The sequence below is a fragment of the Leucoraja erinacea genome, chromosome 21, assembly GCF_028641065.1.
Source record: "Leucoraja erinacea ecotype New England chromosome 21, Leri_hhj_1, whole genome shotgun sequence".
Lineage (NCBI taxonomy): Eukaryota > Metazoa > Chordata > Chondrichthyes > Rajiformes > Rajidae > Leucoraja > Leucoraja erinaceus.
Window position 1 is genome coordinate 33,202,527 of NC_073397.1, and position 18,015 is coordinate 33,220,541.

General features: G+C 45.1%; 1 protein-coding gene, 1 long non-coding RNA gene and 1 pseudogene across 2 annotated transcripts in view; all 3 read right to left on the reverse strand.

Moving 5' to 3' along the window:
* Positions 1–2,008: 2,008 nt before the first annotated feature.
* Positions 2,009–2,118, reverse strand: LOC129707607 (U2 spliceosomal RNA; annotated as a pseudogene).
* A 2,810-nt stretch (positions 2,119–4,928) lies between these two features.
* On the reverse strand, positions 4,929–7,862 carry LOC129707499 (uncharacterized). The gene is made up of 2 exons (XR_008725192.1): positions 6,559–7,862; positions 4,929–6,105 (listed from the first exon to the last, which is right to left on the reverse strand). It is a non-coding gene; the product is annotated as an uncharacterized LOC129707499 (long non-coding RNA).
* A 16-nt stretch (positions 7,863–7,878) lies between these two features.
* ptgis (prostaglandin I2 (prostacyclin) synthase) overlaps positions 7,879–18,015 on the reverse strand; it is a 57,497-nt gene continuing 47,360 nt past the window's right edge. The window contains exons 7-10 of the mRNA XM_055652588.1: positions 15,825–15,978; positions 13,738–13,919; positions 11,083–11,234; positions 7,879–8,976 (exon numbers count right to left, since the gene is read on the reverse strand). Of these exons, the coding sequence (XP_055508563.1) occupies positions 8,829–8,976; positions 11,083–11,234; positions 13,738–13,919; positions 15,825–15,978 (636 nt within the window). The 3' untranslated portion in view covers positions 7,879–8,828. The remainder of the gene's footprint in view (positions 8,977–11,082; positions 11,235–13,737; positions 13,920–15,824; positions 15,979–18,015) is intronic.

Below are 18,015 nucleotides of genomic sequence, written 5' to 3' on the forward strand. Positions count from 1 at the left end.
CATAACAATGCCAAGCTGGTTTACGAATTTTAGTACATAATATTGGGGCTAATGATTGCCCCTTTTGTAAGCTCTATATTGCCAAAGTTCCTCTATTGAGTCAATGCCTGCCATATAGAAACCCGCAACTGACACCAAGTCTTTATGAATAATAAGAGCATCCATCCTAAAATGAATATCTAGAACAAATGTGTTTAGGGTTAAAATCAATGATAATCCTGCAACCCTACTCTATCTTATTTTTAATAAATATGTTCAATCCCTTCTTTTGTGTACAATTCTTGTAGCACCATGTGGGTTTTAGATTGTTTGGTTTATGTAAGGACAAAATGCCCTTCTGGTGTATGCTGTACTGTGGTTAATGGGATGAGAAAAACACTATCAGATAACCCTGAATACTGCTGAGATTATATGAATCTGTAGTGATTATATACCATACATAACTATAGTGTTGCAACCTCCCCTACCCTCGTAGGTCCCTATTTAACAGAAGAAACCCCACCCACCTACCTCCATGGTTACCGGTGGTTTTGTTATTTCCTTGGTTTTTTGAAAAATAAGGTTCTGGTTTAATATTTCTTCTTCGGGGTTGTGTGGGAGGTTTAGGCTTCCGCATCTTCCAGGGTGGCCGCCCTGGCCATACCCTAAAACGGATCCTGCAGGTTATATTGATTTCTGACACTGCTACTGGTATGAGCCACATTTATATGGCCTTGCCTGTGGCTGGTATCATGCTCCAAAATAGGCCCTTGCGCTGGCCTTGATGAGCCCCAGTGTCTTAGCTTAGTCCACACACGGTTCTTTATTTGCAAATGGTAGCATTTTTGGGGTCCTAGTGCTGGCTGAATGGCCGCCTTCCACGTGTAGTTCAGGTCATATTGCATATTATTAAACAGATCTAGTGCGTCTTGATGGTCTTTGGTTACCTACGTTTAGTCCAGGGTGCTGGTGTATGCTATGATGCCTTCCGTCAATCCCTTGAAGGTTCTCTGGATCTTGAGGTCCTGGTTCCTGATGTTCGTCCATATGCTGCCAAATGCATTGGATTACACTGGGCACCTGTAATGCCTCACCGTTGCCAGGTGGCAGATGTCTGGCCAGTGTTTGTAAATTTTTCTTGTTGGCGTATGTGGCCAGACATATAGTAATACTATTGCCATCCTGGATCCAAGTCTACCCATGTTTGACTTGGCTAAAGTAATCGGCCACCATGTCCAGCAGAGTCCCTGCTGTGTTAGGATCATGGGACGCTGTATTACCAGGCTCTGGCCCATCAGGGTCCTGCCTACTCTTTTTTATAGAGTTAGAGATCTCTAGGGTCCCACACGGGGTACCCCTGTGGGGCTTAACTGCTGCCCACTTGTCTTTTGTTCTGCGGACCCCTCTTGCAAGTCAACCCAGAACTGACCCACAGTGCTCCCCTCTGATGGGGTAGAAGCATTGTGCAGCCCTCAAAGAGGTACTGCTGTGGTTTTATCACGTTGGAGCAAGGCTCCATACACCGCTTCTTCCCGCTCCAGCCCTCTCGGGCGCTGGTTGCCAGCGGTTTTATGCAAAGTCGGACCCTTCTGAGTCCACTACCTTGTTTGATTTGTGTCTAGCCAACCGCTCGGTCCATGGATCTGGCTGGTGCGGGGCCGACATCGGGCACAGCTGATCCCACTACGGTTGATCCAAGTGCCGCTGGCTGCTGCTGGCTGCCCGCTGTTCCATGGTCCTCCTTCTCCAGTTTTGTCCTTCCTTCCGTGAAGTGGATATGGCCGGTGTGGAGGATAACTGGCACAGCTGCTTCCATCTATTCCTTTAACCCGGCTTCAACGCTCTCAGCGCTCCTGGCTGCTCCTTTATCTAAGACCCCTGGGACCCACCCCCGTACTGACGGTACTGGTCCCTTATGGTCGTTGCAGCCGGTCAACCCCACTCTAATGCCCTCAATTCTGGGCACTCCTACTTATATGGTCCTTAGATAAGGGACATATAAGACATTAAAACTGATGATAACAGCTACTATAGTTTTTATATAATATATATAGTCCCTAGATAAGGGGTGTATCAGATATTAAACTGATAAGAACAGATACTACACTTGATCTTAGCCAAAAAAAACCGAGAAGCGATTATTGTAACTAAAACCCCACTGGGACCGACCCTGGTACTCACATACTGGTCCCTTGTAGTAGATTGCAGCCAGTCAACTGCAAAGTCCTTTGCTGCCGAGAAATGAACTTTCTCACCATGCTGGAGCGAAGTTGGGCACAGGTGTTTTTCCCTCTCCGGGAACCGATGTGCCCATGCTGCTCCTGCCGTTGCCAGCTCCTCACGAAGTGCCAGCTGCCACTGCTGCTGCCTGTGCTCCTGCCGCTGTCTGTGCTCCTGCAGCTGCCGGCTGCCACTGCTGCTGCTACTGCTGCTGCTGCTGCTGCTGCTGCCGCTCCTCCGCGGTTCTCCCGCCGGCCTTCTGCACCTTACATGAACCTGGTCCATGTCTGCACCTAGAAAGGTAAGTTGAAGGAAAACGCAGGGTCTCTTACCTGCTGTTCCCGACTTTCCTTCTCCCGCCGGTGACCGTCGTTCCCTGTGTCGGGTTCGAGCCGCTTGGACCGACCCCGGTGTTCACGGGCCTGGTCCTTCGCGGCAGTTCCGCAGCCGGTAACCCCGGCTGTTCCTATAGATCCCCTGGACCCTGGCCCTTACCTTGTGAAGAAGGTTTTCAGCCCGGACGTCCCGTTCCGACTCCATAAGTGCCGCTGCACTCGCTGAGCGTTTCGAGCCCCGGTACCGCTGGTCCGAGCTGTCTGTCCCGCAGCCTCTGTGCTGGCTGCTACCGACTGCTCCCAAGCCAGTCTCGCTTGAGACTGGCATACGGGACCTTTTTTACTTTGCTTCCCGCCCGGCCGAGAGGTGAATTTTGCCGGTGCGGGAGCAAAGTCGGGCTCAGGTTGTTCCCCCCCCAGGGAAACTCGTGCTGTTGCTGCTGCTGGCTGCTCGCCCTCCACGGGTCTCCCCGCCGGCTTTCCGCAGCCACCTAAAAGTAAGTAGAAAAAGGAACGCAGAGTCGCTTACCTGCTGTTCCCGACTTTCAAATCTCCCGCTTGGGGAACGCCGTTCCCCCCTGTGTGACTCGTTGCAATGCGTGTAGCGATATGACACGCATGCGTGGAAGCGGGGTTCTTCACGAAGTCACTCACGTGACTCCGAAGTAAAATTCTTGCTTTGCTTCAGCACACAGAACATAGTAGGCATTTACTACAAAACAGATCAGTGTGTCCATATACCATAATATAAATATATACACACATGAATAAATAAACTGATAAAGTGCAAATAACAGATAATGGGTTATTAATAATCAGAGTTTTGTCCCAGCCAGGTTTAATAGCCTGATGGCTGTGGGGAAGTAGCTATTCCTGAACCTGGTTGTTGCAGTCTTCAGGCCAATGTACCTTCTACCTGAAGGTAGCAGGGAGATGAGTGTGTGGCCAGAATGTTGTGGGTCTTTGATGATACTGCCAGCCTTTTCGAGGCAGCGACTGCGATAAATCACCTCGATGGAAGGAAGGTCAGAGCCGATGATGGACTGGGCAGTGTTTACACTTTTTGTAGTCTTTTCCTCTCCACTAAGGCATTTCAAGGGTGAGAACTATATTCTGCACTCTGTATCTTCCCCTTTGCTCTACCTATTGCACTTGAATTTGACTCGATTGTATTTATGTATAATAGTATCTTAAAATGATTGAAAAGACAAAGCTTTTCACTATTCCTTGGTACATATAGAAACATAGAAAATAGGTGCAGGAGTAGGCCATTCGGCCCTTCGAGCCTGCACCGCCATTCGATATGATCATGGCTGATCATCCAACTCAGTATCCCATCCCTGCCTTCTCTCCATACCCCCTGATCCCTTTAGCCACAAGGGCCACATCTATCTCCCTCTTAAATATAGCCAATGAACTGTGGCCTCAACTACCTTCTGTGGCAGAGAATTCCACAGATTCACCACTCTCTGTGTAAAAAATGATTTTCTCATCTCGGTCCTAAAAGACTTCCCTCTTATCCTTAACTGTGATCCCTAGTTCTGGACTTTCCCAACATCGGGAATAATCTTCCTGCATCTAGCCTGTCCGACCCCTTAAGAATTTTGTAAGTTTCTATAAGATCCCCCCTCAATCTTCTGAATTCCAGCGTGTAATTATCACGTGTAACATTACACGTGATAATAATACACCTAAACCTAAATCTAAAACTAGTTAACTAACTACAATCCAAAAAGATCCTCTCTTCCCATGTCCGAGTTTGAAATTAAATTCGTGAGATCCAGTATCAGTAATTTACGGTAAAATACAGTATTTTAGTGTTGAGACCAAAAGGTCCTGAATGAATCGTCTCAAATCCTGCTGCTTAATGGTAGGATGTTTTAGAAGGGTTAATGTGGCAATGCCAGCTTCTTATAATTTCCAGTTCATCTCTACAGAAGCTGACAAATGTGAGATGTACCTGATATAATGCATCACAGTTGCACCCACAAATTGAAAACTATCACCTCCAAAACTGCAGCTTCTTATAGTCAGAGTTATGGGCTCGAAGTGCCGAATGGCCTACTCCTGCACCTATTTTCTATGTTTCTATGCTTCTATGTCTGACTATGGAATGCGTGTAGTTTGTACTTTCTCCCTGTGAGCGTGTGGGTTTCCTCCTGGTGCTCCGGTTTCCTCCAACACCCCAAAGACGTGTGGATTTTTTTAGGTTAACTGGAAAAAAAAATGACCCTAATGTGTTGGGAGTGGTTGAGAAAATGGGATAGCATTCAACTGGTCAGCATGGACTCGGTGGGCTGAAAGGCCTGTTTCCATGCTCTATCTCCAAACTCTAAATATTTCACATAGAATAAAATTGTGAAACAAAATGCACATAATATAAGGCTCAGACAATTTGATTATTTTCCAAAAGATATTTTATTTTCTGTTAATCCAAAACATAAATAATTTACTATGAATATAACTCAAAGTATTTCCACATTCTGATATACTTTCACAACACCTAAGGCTTTGATTTTCCAAGTGTTATTATTACATAAAACAATATAAGTAATGAACAAAAGAAAAATACTTTCATGAAGATAATAAAAATCATTTTACGTGAAAGTGTATAATTTCTTCATCCAGTGTGGTTTTTAATACCTTATACATTGTTTCGAAAGTGAATGCCTTATTTCCATTAGCTTTTGATACATCTGGATCTCCATACCTTTATGCCTTAGAGAAACATTACACAGTATACCGAGTTTCCCCATCACCACTGTTTCGCAAGTTAGCAATGAATGTATTTTAGTAACCCTTGGAAGAATAAATTACTTGCTTACTGCAGAACCAAAATCTATTCACTTACATAATTGCTGTGCTCAATAGCAACGAGCTTTTTGCAAACATAAAGCTTATGTTGACTGTAAAATAACATCTTTAGCCTCATCACAGTAACAGAAACCAAGTCAAGCACATTAAATGCACTAAATAGAAATGAAAATTGTACACATTGTTATTTAATGCTCGGCTGGCTATTTTTTTTGGAAACTTTAGAAAATATCAACGATAATATTGTTAGTGGGTTTTTTTTCTGCTGGTAGATCCTTTTAACCGCCACATGCTGGGACAAATGTGGGGCTGGCAAGTTTGTCACTCGACTCTACAGTCCTGCCAGCTGAGAGAACATTCACAATGAAGTATGTTCTTACTCACTCCTACTTGTATCTCAATATCTCCAAAGCATAAATTAGCCTCTTGTTTTAAGCTATCCCAACAAATCCTTTCCCAATGGGAGGTAAGTAAACAACTATGAGTGCTGGGTAGACACTAAGTGCTGGAGTAACTCGGTGGGTCAGGCAGCATCTCTGGAGAAAATGGATGGGTGACATTTCTAGTCTCAAACTGAAACATCACACATCTATTCTTCAGACAGAGATGCTTCCTGTCCCGCTGAGTTTCCCCAGCATTTTGTGTCTACCTTTGGTCTAAACCAATGTCTGTAGTTCCTTCTAATTACCCATTAACGATGGGCACAAGTTGATGGCTATTTGCCTTAACTGTAGCTAGATACAAAATGCTGGAGTAACTCAGCGGGACAGGCAGCATCACTGCAGAGAAGGAATGTGTGATGTTTCAGCTTGAGACCTTCAATAATGTCAAGCATTGTTTTAGTGGTAAGTTTCAGGAAAGCCAATGAAATTCAAACATATATTGTTAAATAAAGTCCCAGTGAGAATCTTCATCAAATCGTCTCATTTGATTACTATAAGCAGCAACCTGCTTCTCTCCACCCAAAACATCGCCCATTCCTTTTATCCAAAGATACATAGAATCATAGAAAATAGGTGCAGGAGTAGGCCATTCGAACCAGCACCGCCATTCAATATGATCATGGCTGATCATCCAAAATCAGTACCCCGTTCCTGCTTTCTCCCCATATCCCTTGATTCCGTTGGCCCTAAGAGCTAAATCTAACTCTCTCTTGAAGCTGCCTGTCCTGCTGAGTTACTCCAGCATGTTGCGTCTATCTCTGCAGAACATTCTAAGCATACGTTGAAATCGGCTTAAGCTAAATCTGGAATCCATTTTCAATTCCTTTGTAGATTTGAAGAACTCCTGAATACACACCAATATGCCGTTTACTATTCGAATTTATCTTTTCCATCCTTACCTCCCATTCCTTCATTCAAAACTATAAATAAAACTACACATATAAACTCAATATTTAAATAGGTTAAATAAAAATAGTAACTGAATATATTATCAATATATATATATATGCATCTGGTTTAATACTGCTTTCATTGCATTACATAGACCATATAATATACAACACAGGAACATGCCCTTTGGCCTACAATGTCTTCACTGAACATAAAATCAATCCTAATCTGGCTACACATAATCCATATCCCCATTCCTCCCATATACCTATCCAAAAGTCTCTTAAATGCCACGTTCGTATTTACCTCCACCACTAACACTGACTTTGCATTCCAGGCACTCACCAACCTTTGAGTAAAACAGTTGCCCCTCACATCTCCTTTGAACTTTGACCCTCTCACATTCAAGCCACTCCCTCTAGCATTCAATATTACCATCCTGAGAAATAGGTTCTGGCTGCATCAATTACTAAATCAAAACATGATTATATCCGTTAAAAAAAAAAAAAAAAAAACTGGAATTTATGATGCACTTTCTACGACCCCAGGATATCCAAGAGTGTTTTACAGCCAATTATGTTCTTTAAAAACAAAGTCAGCATTGTAATGTATGAAAAGAGACAATCTGCCAACACAGAGTCCCATAGGGACAAATAATTACAGTAATATACAAAGTCCATATATTCCATTTAATTCAATAGTGTGACACATTTCTACTAAATTGGTGCAGTCAGTTATTATTTTTTGATTCTATTACATTCTATGACCTTGCCTTTCCATCGCTCCCATTTAAATTACTTGTCATGTCAATTTATTCAAAACACTACAAGCCAATTCGGGTAAAAATCTGAGAGAATTGAGAATTCAGAATACATTTGAAATGGAACCGTGCAAACAAGAGAGTAAATACATTCCCTTGGTGCTAATAAAAAAGAACATTTTATATTTCAGGCTTCGGATATTTCCCGGGCAGATGGGGCTCGTCAGCCTGGGAAGGCAGTCCATCTAGGAGAGGGAAAACTCTGATTTAAAACCTCCACCGCCTTGTGGCCGTGTCCAGTCATGGAAAAAGGTTCCAGGAGTAAACCTCAAGAAAATCCAGAGTCGGGGCCCCCAAGGCAGTTTGTCGTTGTCCACAACCTCGTTCTGGCAGCTCCTGCGATGGCGCTGGTGCCAAACTGTAACGTTCTTTCCTTTGGATCGATCAGCGACGTGGAGAGGGGGGCGTGCTGCATGGGCAACAGCATGTCCTCCATATGACATCGCCCTGTCATGCGAGTTGCTTCTGTGTTCTCTTAATGGGACACAGGGGCACAAATGCAGTTCATGAAAATGCCCATCAGCTATGCACAGCGTCCCATTGGTAAGATGCAACTGGTGCTCTACAATGCTGTGAACTATATTCTGCACTCTGTACCTTCTCCTTTGCTCAACATTTTGCACTTGACTTTGACTTATTGGTATTTATGCATTGTATATTCTGATAGCATTTAAAGTTTTGTTTACCAATGTCACGTTGTACTGAGGCAAAGCTTTTGTTGGCGAGCTATCCAGGCAAAGAAAAGATTACACATGAATACAATTAAGCTGTCCACTGTGCACAGATAGAGGATAGCACGCATAAACAAAGCTTTTCACTGTACCTCGAAACACGTGACAATAACCTAATTCTAAACCTAACCTAATCCCAAATCTCAACCTAAACCAACTAACCTCTTGGTTAGATGCCTCCATGTTCAGTTTTGTCAATGAATGGACGATCTGGAAGGAATACACTGGATCTTGTGGAAGGTGCGGTGAGTCGCGGCCATTCGGTTTGTTTGAGTAAGGTTCCATATGGCGGTAGACTTAAATATTACACAAAGATGGACACAAAAAGCTGGAGTAACTCAGCGGGACAGGCAGCGTCTCTGGAGAGAAGGAATGGGTGACGTTTCGGGTCTCGACCCGAAACGTCACCCATTCCTTCTCTCCAGAGACGCTGCCTGTCCCGCTGAGTCACTCCAGCTTTTTGTGTCCATCTTCGGTTCAAACCAGCATCTGCAGTTCACTTCTTACACGTAAATATTGCACAGTTCTAGCCACGCAGGAAGCATTGCCAACATTCCCCGGCAAGCTGGAGAATTCTGGAATGTGTTGCCTTGGATTATTCAGTCTTGGACTTATAACGAAACGTGACGTCATCTATAGGCTGCACCAACCCAAATCCATATCTGGATGTGTCGAAGGCTGGGACTGGTGTCTTTGAATCAGAAAGTTCAAAATCAAAGCAGCTTAACATGAGAAAGACAAACCTGCAAAAGGAAAAAAAAAACACATTTCAATTACGTTCAATAAAGTGATCACAATACAGTTTAATCCTCTGGTATCATCTCCCATGCAGTTTTGATTGATTGATTGATTGATTGATGAATTAATTAATTGAATGGAAGAAAGATACAGAACACATCTGAGCCCGCACCGACCATCGATCATCCGCTCACACCAGTTAGACTATAGACAATAAGTGCAGGAGTAGGCCATTCGGCTCTTCGAGCCAGCACTGCCATTCAATGTGATCATGGCAGATCATTCCCAATCAGTACCCCATTCCTGCCTTCTCCCCATATCCCCTGACTCCACTATCTTTAAGAGCCCTATCTAGCTCTGGTTCTATGTTATCCCACTCTCTCATCCACTCCCTGCGCAATTTGACAGTGGCCAATTCGCCTACTCACCCGCAAGTCTTTTGGGATGTGGGAGGAAACCGGAGCACCCGGAGGAAACCCATGTGGTCACAGGGGGAACAAGCCTGTGATTACATGGACACGCCCCACAGACAGTTCCAGAAGTCGGGATTGAACCCGGGTCTCTGGTGCTGTCTCATCTGTGGGGCGGCATGGTGACACAGCGGTAGAGTTGCTGCCTTACAGCGCCAGAGACCTGGGCGTGATCCTGACTACTGGTGCTGACCGTACAGAGTCTGTACGTTCTCCTTGTGACCTGCGTGGGTTTTCTCCGGGTACTCCAGTTTCTTCCCACACTACAAAGACGTACAGGCATGTGGGTTAATTGGCTTCGGTAAAATTGTAAATTAACCAAGCATGTAGGATAGCGTGTTTGTACGCAGATCGCTGACCAGCACAGACTCAGTGGGCTGAAGGGCAGTTTCTGCTCTGTATAAAGTCTAAAGTCCTCTTGCAGCTGCACCACTCTGCCGTCCTCGATGTATCTCCTTTGGTTTTATGGAAAGGCCCCCCATGGACATTTCATATCCCGACAGTTGGATTTACGACAGACACAAAATGCCGGAGTAACTCAGCGGGGACACAGCAGCGACATCTCTGGAGAGAAGGAATGGGTGACGCTTCGGGTCGAGGCCCTTCTTCAGTCTCTTTCCCCTTCCTTCTCTCCAAGAGATGCTGCTGCCTGTCCCGCTGAGTTACTCCAGCATTTTGCGTCGATCTTCGATGTAAACCACCATCTGCAATTCCTTCCTTGACAGTGGAGTTTGTAATCCTCGGCACCAGGGGAGTACGCTCATCAAGTGGACGATGTATTTTCAAGAGAATTCAGCAGAGTTCACCGACTTTGAAATGGCAGACAATCGACAATAGACAATAGGTGCAGGAGTAGGCCATTTGGCCCTTCGAGCCAGCACCGCCATTCAATGTGATCATGGCTGATCATCCCCAATCAGTACCCCGTTCCTGCCTTCTCCCCATATCCCCTGACTCCGCTATTTTTAAGAGCCCTATCTAGCTCTCTCATGAAAGCATCCAGAGACCTGCCTCCACTACCCTCTGAGGCAGAGAATTCCACAGACTCACCACACTCTGTGAGAAAAAGTGTTTCCTCGTCTCCGTTCTAAATGGCTTACTCCTTATTCTTAAACTGTGGCCCCTGGTTCTGGACTCCCCCAACATCGAGAACATGTTTCCTGCCTCTAGCGTGTCCAAGCCCTTAACAATCTTATATGTTTCAATGAGATATCCCCTCATCCTTCTAAACTCCAGAGTGTACAAGCCCAGCTGCTCCATTCTCTCAGCATATGACAGTCCCGCCATCCCGGGAATTAACCTTGTAAACCTACGCTGCACTCCCTCAATAGCAAGAATGTCCTTCCTCAAATTAGGGGACCAAAACTGCACACATTACTCCAGGTGTGGTCTCACTAGGGCTCTGTACAACTGCAGAAGGACCTCTTTGCTCCTATATTCGATTCAGCTTGTTATAAAGGCCAACGGGGATACTGATGTCCCTGACATCTTAAACACATTAGCTAGCAAGTGTGTTGCTTAAGGCTTGTAGAGTAGAGGCTCTCAACTTCCTTCCTTATGATGGTACAGGTGATCCTCTGCCTTATGTTAGTTAGCCAGGATGGATACATACAGTATATATTAAAACTGTACGACACTTACATTTTTAGGCTGTTGATTGCAAGGGATTGTCCAATACAGACATTAGTCCCTGCTCCCCATGGCAATGTGTAATGCTTCAACTGTCTTCCACACTTGAAGAAATTTGTCTTCTTCGTCCCATCTTTGTGCAAAAACCGGTCGTACTTAAATTTCTGCAAGTGCAAAGGTTCAAATGTTATAAATTAAATCACCAATCCTAGCGCAAGGTGCAGTGATTAAAAACCACATTACAACAATGAATTGGTCGTTGGTTATGGACAAACAAGTAAGTGAGCGTCACGGGGTCACGGGGTGAACGTGCAAACTCCGTGCAGGCAGCACCCGTAGTCAGCTCAGTTGGAACTTGACAAAGCTTCTTCAACGGTACTGTCAAATCCTGAACCAATCTACCACCTTGAAGGATGGTGATATCAGGGGCATGGAACCAAGTTCCTTATCGATCGTAGACAGACACAAAATGCTGGAGTAACTCAGCGGGACGGGCAGCATCTCTGGAGAGAAAGAGTAGGTGACGTTTCAGGTCGAGACCCTTCTTCAGGCTGAGAGTCAGGTGAGAGGGAAACTGGAGGTATGAGGAGGCACAAAGAACAAAAGAACAAAAGGTGTGAAAAGAACAAATCAAAGCCAGCAACGATGATCAAGGAAAGGTGGAGCCCACAATGGTCCATTGTTGGTTGTGGAAGAGTTGATAACGAGGGGGGTACAAGCAGTGAAACTAAGCAGGACGACAGTGAAACTAGTAGGATGACTTGGGGGGGGGGGGGGGGGGGGGGCACAGGGAGTGGGGTTACTCGGGTGAAATCAAAACTCATACCGCTGGGGTGCAAGCTGCCCAAGCGAAATATGAGGTGCTGTTCCTCCAATCTGTGCTGGACCTCACTCTGACAGTGGAGGAGGCCCAGGAAAGAAATGTTTAAGAAGGAACTGCAGATGCTGGAAAAATCGAAGGTAGGCAAAAATGCTGGTGAAACTCAGCGGGTGAGGCTGCATCTATGGAGCGAAGGAATAGGCGACATTTCGGGTCGAGACCCTTCAGCTCCATAGATGTTGCCTCACCCGCTGAGTTTCTCCAGCATTTTTGTCTACCCAGGACAGATAGGTCAGTGTGCGAATGGGAAGGAGAGTTAAAGTGTGTGGCAACAGGGAGGTTATTTTCGCAGCTTATTTGCAGTGTTCAAGTGCTTGGTCTTGTTCGAGAGCCTTAAGACCCAAAAAACTGGAGTAACTCAGTGGGACAGGCAGCATCTCTGGTGAGACGGAAAAGGGTGACGTTTCGATCCTCATAAATCTGTTTGAATTCACTTCATAACTGTATACAAAAATAAGATTGTTGCTCCACCATCTCGTTCTTTACTTGGGAGTTAAACGTGCAGAAACAAGACGTCGTGATTAACAGGGACTGCAATTAATTATTAAGGCCGAGGTATCAGATGTGTCCCTGACACTAGACTGAAGTGCCGGCATGGTGATGCTTTGGTACCAGCCAGTAAAGTGTAATTTGCTTCATTTGCTGAATAATTAATTCACAGCTGGCTTAAGTCATGTTGTTTGGCTTCAGTCATGCATTTTAAACCCAATAGGTTCCTCGCTGAAGAATAGTACGTTTACCTCAGCCAGCTGTTGCTGCCTCACAGCGCCAGAGACCCGGGTTCGATCCTGACCACGGCTGCTGTCTGTTCGGAGGTTGTATGTTCTCCCCGTGACCTGCGTGGGTTTTCTCCGGGTGCTCCGGTTTCCTCCCACACTCCAAAGACGTACACGTTTGTCGGTGAATTGGTTTGGTAAAATTGTCAATTGTCCCCAGTGTGTGTGGGGTAGTGTTAGTGTGCGGGGATCGCTGGTCGGCACGGACACAGTGGGCCAAAGGGCCTGTTTCTGCGCTGTATCTCTAAACTAAACTAAACTAAACTAAGCAGTGATGTATCTCTTTATTCTGCTAGCTCCTCCCATCTGTAGTAAAGGGGCTGTCCCACTTGGGCGACCTAATTGGCGAGGTTAGAAGAGTTTAGGAGAGTTTGAAAAAATAACATGTAGAAGACCTCCTTCGACCTCCTATGACTATGTTGAAGACTAACTATGACCAACTACAACTTGCTCCGACTAACTTTGGGAAAATTGGACACCGAATAGTGGAGAGTGAAGTCGACCTCCTTCGATCTCCTTCGACCTCCCTTCGACTATGCTGAAGACTAACTACGACTCTCCTCGATTACCTACGACTAAACCTATGAGCAAAAAAAGTATCAAGCATGTATTCGATCTCCTTGTAATAGAAAATAAGGTGGAGTTTTTAGTTAGTTTAGTTTAGTTTAGAGATACAGTGCGGAAACAGGTCCTTCGGCCCATCGAGTCCGCACCGCCCAGCGATCCCCGCTCACCAACACAATCCAACACACACTCTAGGGACAATTTACACTGATACCAAGCCAATTAACCCTCAAACCTGTCCGTCTTTGGAATGTGGGGGGAAACCGGAGATCTCGGAGAAAACCCACGCAGGTCCCAGGAAGAACGAACAAACTCCGCACAGACAGCACCCGTGGCCAGGATCGAACCCGGGTCCCCGGCGCTGCAAGTGCTGTAAGGCAGCAACTTCACCGCTGCGCCACCACAGTTTTTAAAAAGCATTCTTATAAAGTGAAGAATGTAACTGACCTCATGCTCTTCATAGATTTCCGGGTCCATCTGGGGACTTAAATAAGGAAAGAGGCACAATCTGTCTCCCCTTCGCAGGGAATAGCTTCTGCCATCTGTAAGTTGCAGAGTCATATTCTGGAGAACTTCTCTAGTGATGAATGGCGCTGCAGTCAGTCTCAGGGTCTCATTTATAACACTATCTGTGGGCAAAAGGGAGTATTGTTATTGGCATTTGTCAAATTAAGATCAACAAGTCCATCAGGTTTGTCCATTCTTTTCAATCTTCTAACGAAGAATAATCCCATCAAACAGAACCATTTTATGTAGGAAGGAACTGCAGATGCTGGTTTACACCGAAGGTAGACACAAAGTGCTGGACTAACTCAGTGGGTCAGGCAGCGTCTCTGGAGAAAAGGAATAGGTGACGTTTCTGGTCGGGACAACTTCTCTTCAGACTGAGAGTAGTCGTGGGGGGGGGGGAAACAAACTGGAGGTGGGAAAAGGTCAGAACAAATCAGGGGCGGCAACAGATGGCCTCAGGAAGGGTGGAGCCCACAATGGTCCATTGTTGGCTGGGGAAGGTGTGATAACAAGAGGGAGACAAGGATGTGAACAGTGGAACTGGTAGGATGACTAGAAGTGGGGGGGGGGGGGAGGAGAGAAAGAATGCAGGAGTTACTTGAAATTATATAAATCAACCTTCATACCGCTGGGTTGTAAGCTGCCCATTTTATAAATAATTTTCACCCTGGCATAAATCTTATTTTTAGATTAATTAGAAAAATTAACTGACAGCCCACTGGTGGGAGATTTCATCCATATCAGATGCAGAACTAGTATTTACGTAGCATCCAAAAAAGGTCTTTACCGGAAGAAGGTCTGAATGTCTGATGAAAGGTCCCAACCAAAAGCATCACCTATCCATATCTGCCCGACCCACTGAGTTACTGCTGGCACTTGTAGCTTAGTTTAGTTTGGTTTACAGTGTGGAAACTGGCCCTTCAGCCCACCAAGTCCATGCCGACCATTGATCACCTATTCACTAGTTCTGTGCTATCCCACTTTCCCATCCTTTTACCCCTAGCAGCAATTTACGGTAGTCAACCGACCGGCAACCTGCACGTCTTTGGACTGTGAGGAAACCGGAGCTCCCGGAGAAAACCCACGCGGTCACGGGGAGAAGGCACAAACTCCACACAGACAACAGCCGTGGTCAGGATCGAACATGGCTCTCTGTTGCTCTGACTCCAACGCTTTGTGTTATTTTCCCTTCGAACGTTCCTGGTTTCCGCCAGGTCTTTACCTCCTTGTTAAGCTTGTACTTTCCCATGTTGGAGTGGGTTACCAGGTCCAAATGTCACAATTTCACCCTATTTATAAGATTTTACAGCAATATAAAGAATATAATTTCAGTTCATGACTTTGATTAAATCAAATACAAATCATCTCATTGAAAGGACTTTGCAGCGAGTTATTGGTTTACTAAACTCCAAGCTATTTTATTGTTGCATTATATTTAGTTTAAATAATATTTCAGGCATAATTAAGTATTAATTATAACGTGAGCAGCCACTCTCTCAATAATCAGCACTTTTTCATTTCCATTGGGATGCCAGATGTATTATCGTTTTCCGATGCTGGGCTTTACACCCAACCAAATTAATAAACCATGTTGCCTTGTAATTTCTTTTTAACAAAAACGCCACTGCAAAGGAAATAAATATGAAATACAGAGACAAAACGCTGGAGTAATTCAACGGGTCAGGCAGCATCCCTGGAGAACATGGATAGGTGACGTTTTGGGTGGGAGACCTACTTCAAACACATATTTTACAGTCATATGAAATTGAAACAAATATGAAACTAAGTCCAAACATAATTAGACAAACTAAATCACAATTAGAAAGCAAATATGGCAGTGAATGAAAACGTAATGGAGTTGTAGACATACGTATAAAATTAATCGTAAAATTCAAGTAACTACAGTTTAAATGAGTGCCAATTAAAGTATTTTGATAAATGGTTATTAACAGGGTAATTATAAAATGAATCATTATATTGAGACAAAGGATGAAAAGAGTGGTGTTATAAAAAGGAAATGTTACCGAGGACAGGTGTACTGTTGAGAAAATCTTGACTAACAAAGGACATTGTCTGGTTGAAACTGATATTCTTTAGTTCCTCCTGAACAGCGTGTCTTGCCTCTGGGTGTTTCAGGAGAAATATAAGTAGCCAAAATGCTGCAGGCCCGATATTACCCTGAAAAGAATCAAATGCATTGAATGATATTACATCTTTTGACAGGAAAGGTTTCATTAATCATGTGATTCGGTACACAGCTTCATGTCATAAGGCCATAAGTGATAGGAGTCGAATTAGGCCATTCAGCCCATCAAGTCTACTGTGCCATTCAATCGTGGCTGATCTATCTCTCCCTCCTGACCCCTTTCTCCTGCCTTCTCCCCATAATCCCCGACACTTGCACTAAGGTGACAATGGCTATATTGCACATCGACTTTATTGGAAGGGCCTCTGGATCAGAAAAAAAACACATCCTGTTAATCAAGACAGAAATTGAATACATCGACGTCTTCTCTGGAAATTAATCTTTACCCGCGTCTGACAGATTTCTTGCGTACTGGTTATTTGATTTCTGTGACGCAAAAGATTGATTTCTTTAAAGAAGATTGAAGCTGGTAATAGCAAGGTCGATTTGGGGTCAAAGAAGGGCAGCACAGCGGTGCACGGGTAGATTTGCTGCCTTTCCTTACTTAAACCTGGGTTCGATCTGCAGGTGCTGTCTGTATGGAGTTTGCACGTTCTCCCTGCGACAGCGTGGGTTTTCTCCAGGTGCTCTGGTTTCCTCCCACATTCCGAAGAAGTGAGGGTTTGTGGGTTAATTGGCTTCTGTAAAGTGTGTAGGATAGAGCCAGTGTTCCTTGCTGTCTCCTCCCCTTCCTCAGCCCCCCTGCTGTCTCCTCCCATCCCCCAGCCTTCGGGCTACTCCTCCTTTTCCCTTTCTTGTCCCCACCCACCCCCCCCCCCGATCAGTCTGAAGAAGGGTTTCGGCCCGAAACGTTGCCTATTTCCTTCGCTCCATAGATGCTGCTGCACCCGCTGAGTTTCTCCAGCTTTTTTGTGTAACCTTCGATTCTCCAGCATCTGCAGTTCCCTCTTAAATACCTGTGATCATTGGTCGGGGCAGAGTCGGGACGGGGAATGGCCTGTTTCCATGCTGTATCTCTAAACTGAACTTAACGAAAAGACACAAAATGAAGAAGGGTCCCGACCCGAAATGTCACCTATCCATATTTTCCTGAGATGCTTCCTGACCCCCTGAGCTACTCCAGCACTCTTTTGTAATCCAGAATTCTTGTTTCTTGGTATTAGATATGTTGGTTTCCTTTTATTCAGCTGGTGTTGCTCTGAATCTAAACAAGTAGATCAATCAAAATACAACCAACGCCTTTTCTTTGATTCCAATTAATCACCAGGCTAGAGGGAAGGCAAAAAGTGCTGGAGTAACTCAGCAGGTCAGGCAGTACCTCTGGAGAACACGGATAGACTTGTTTCTGGTTGGGAACCCCATAGAAATAAAAACATCTTTTTTTAAGCAGAGAGTGTCAAAATGGTTCAAAATGCGTCACAGCTTTTCTTGAGATGAGTTTGGCTGCCGTTATAATTGTGGAATAATGATGGCAACATGTGACAAACAACAATAAGATCAATGGCCAGTGTATCCACTTGTAATGATAGGGGTTTAAGATGAAATATTCTCCAAAGAATCCATCCTTCCCCCCCTCCTTCAAATAATTGCTTCCATTCTCATTCCATCCTCTGGCTTTTGTTCCAAGCATCTGCCCATCAACCCCCCCCCCCCCCCCCCCCCCCCCCCCCCCCCCCCCCCCCCCCCCCCCCCCCCCCCCCCCCCACCCCCCCCCCCCCCCCCCCTATCCAGCTATTGCATGCCACCCTTTGTGTTACCTCTCCCTTTGTGTTACCTCTCCTCTCTTCCAGCTTTCTTTTCCCCCTCCTCCTCACCCCTACAATCAGTCTGTAGAGGGTCCCAACATTAAAGCTCACATATCCATGTTCACCAGTTCTTAAGTCTGAAGAAGGGTCTCGACCCAAAACGTCACCCATTCCTTCTCTCTGGGGATGCTGCCTGTCCCGCTGAGTTTCACCAGCATTTTGAGTCTATTTTCGGTGTAAACCAGCGTCTACAATTCCTTCCTACACTGTATAGAGTTAATATGACACGCAAAGTGTTTCGATTTTTCTTCTAAGATAGATAAC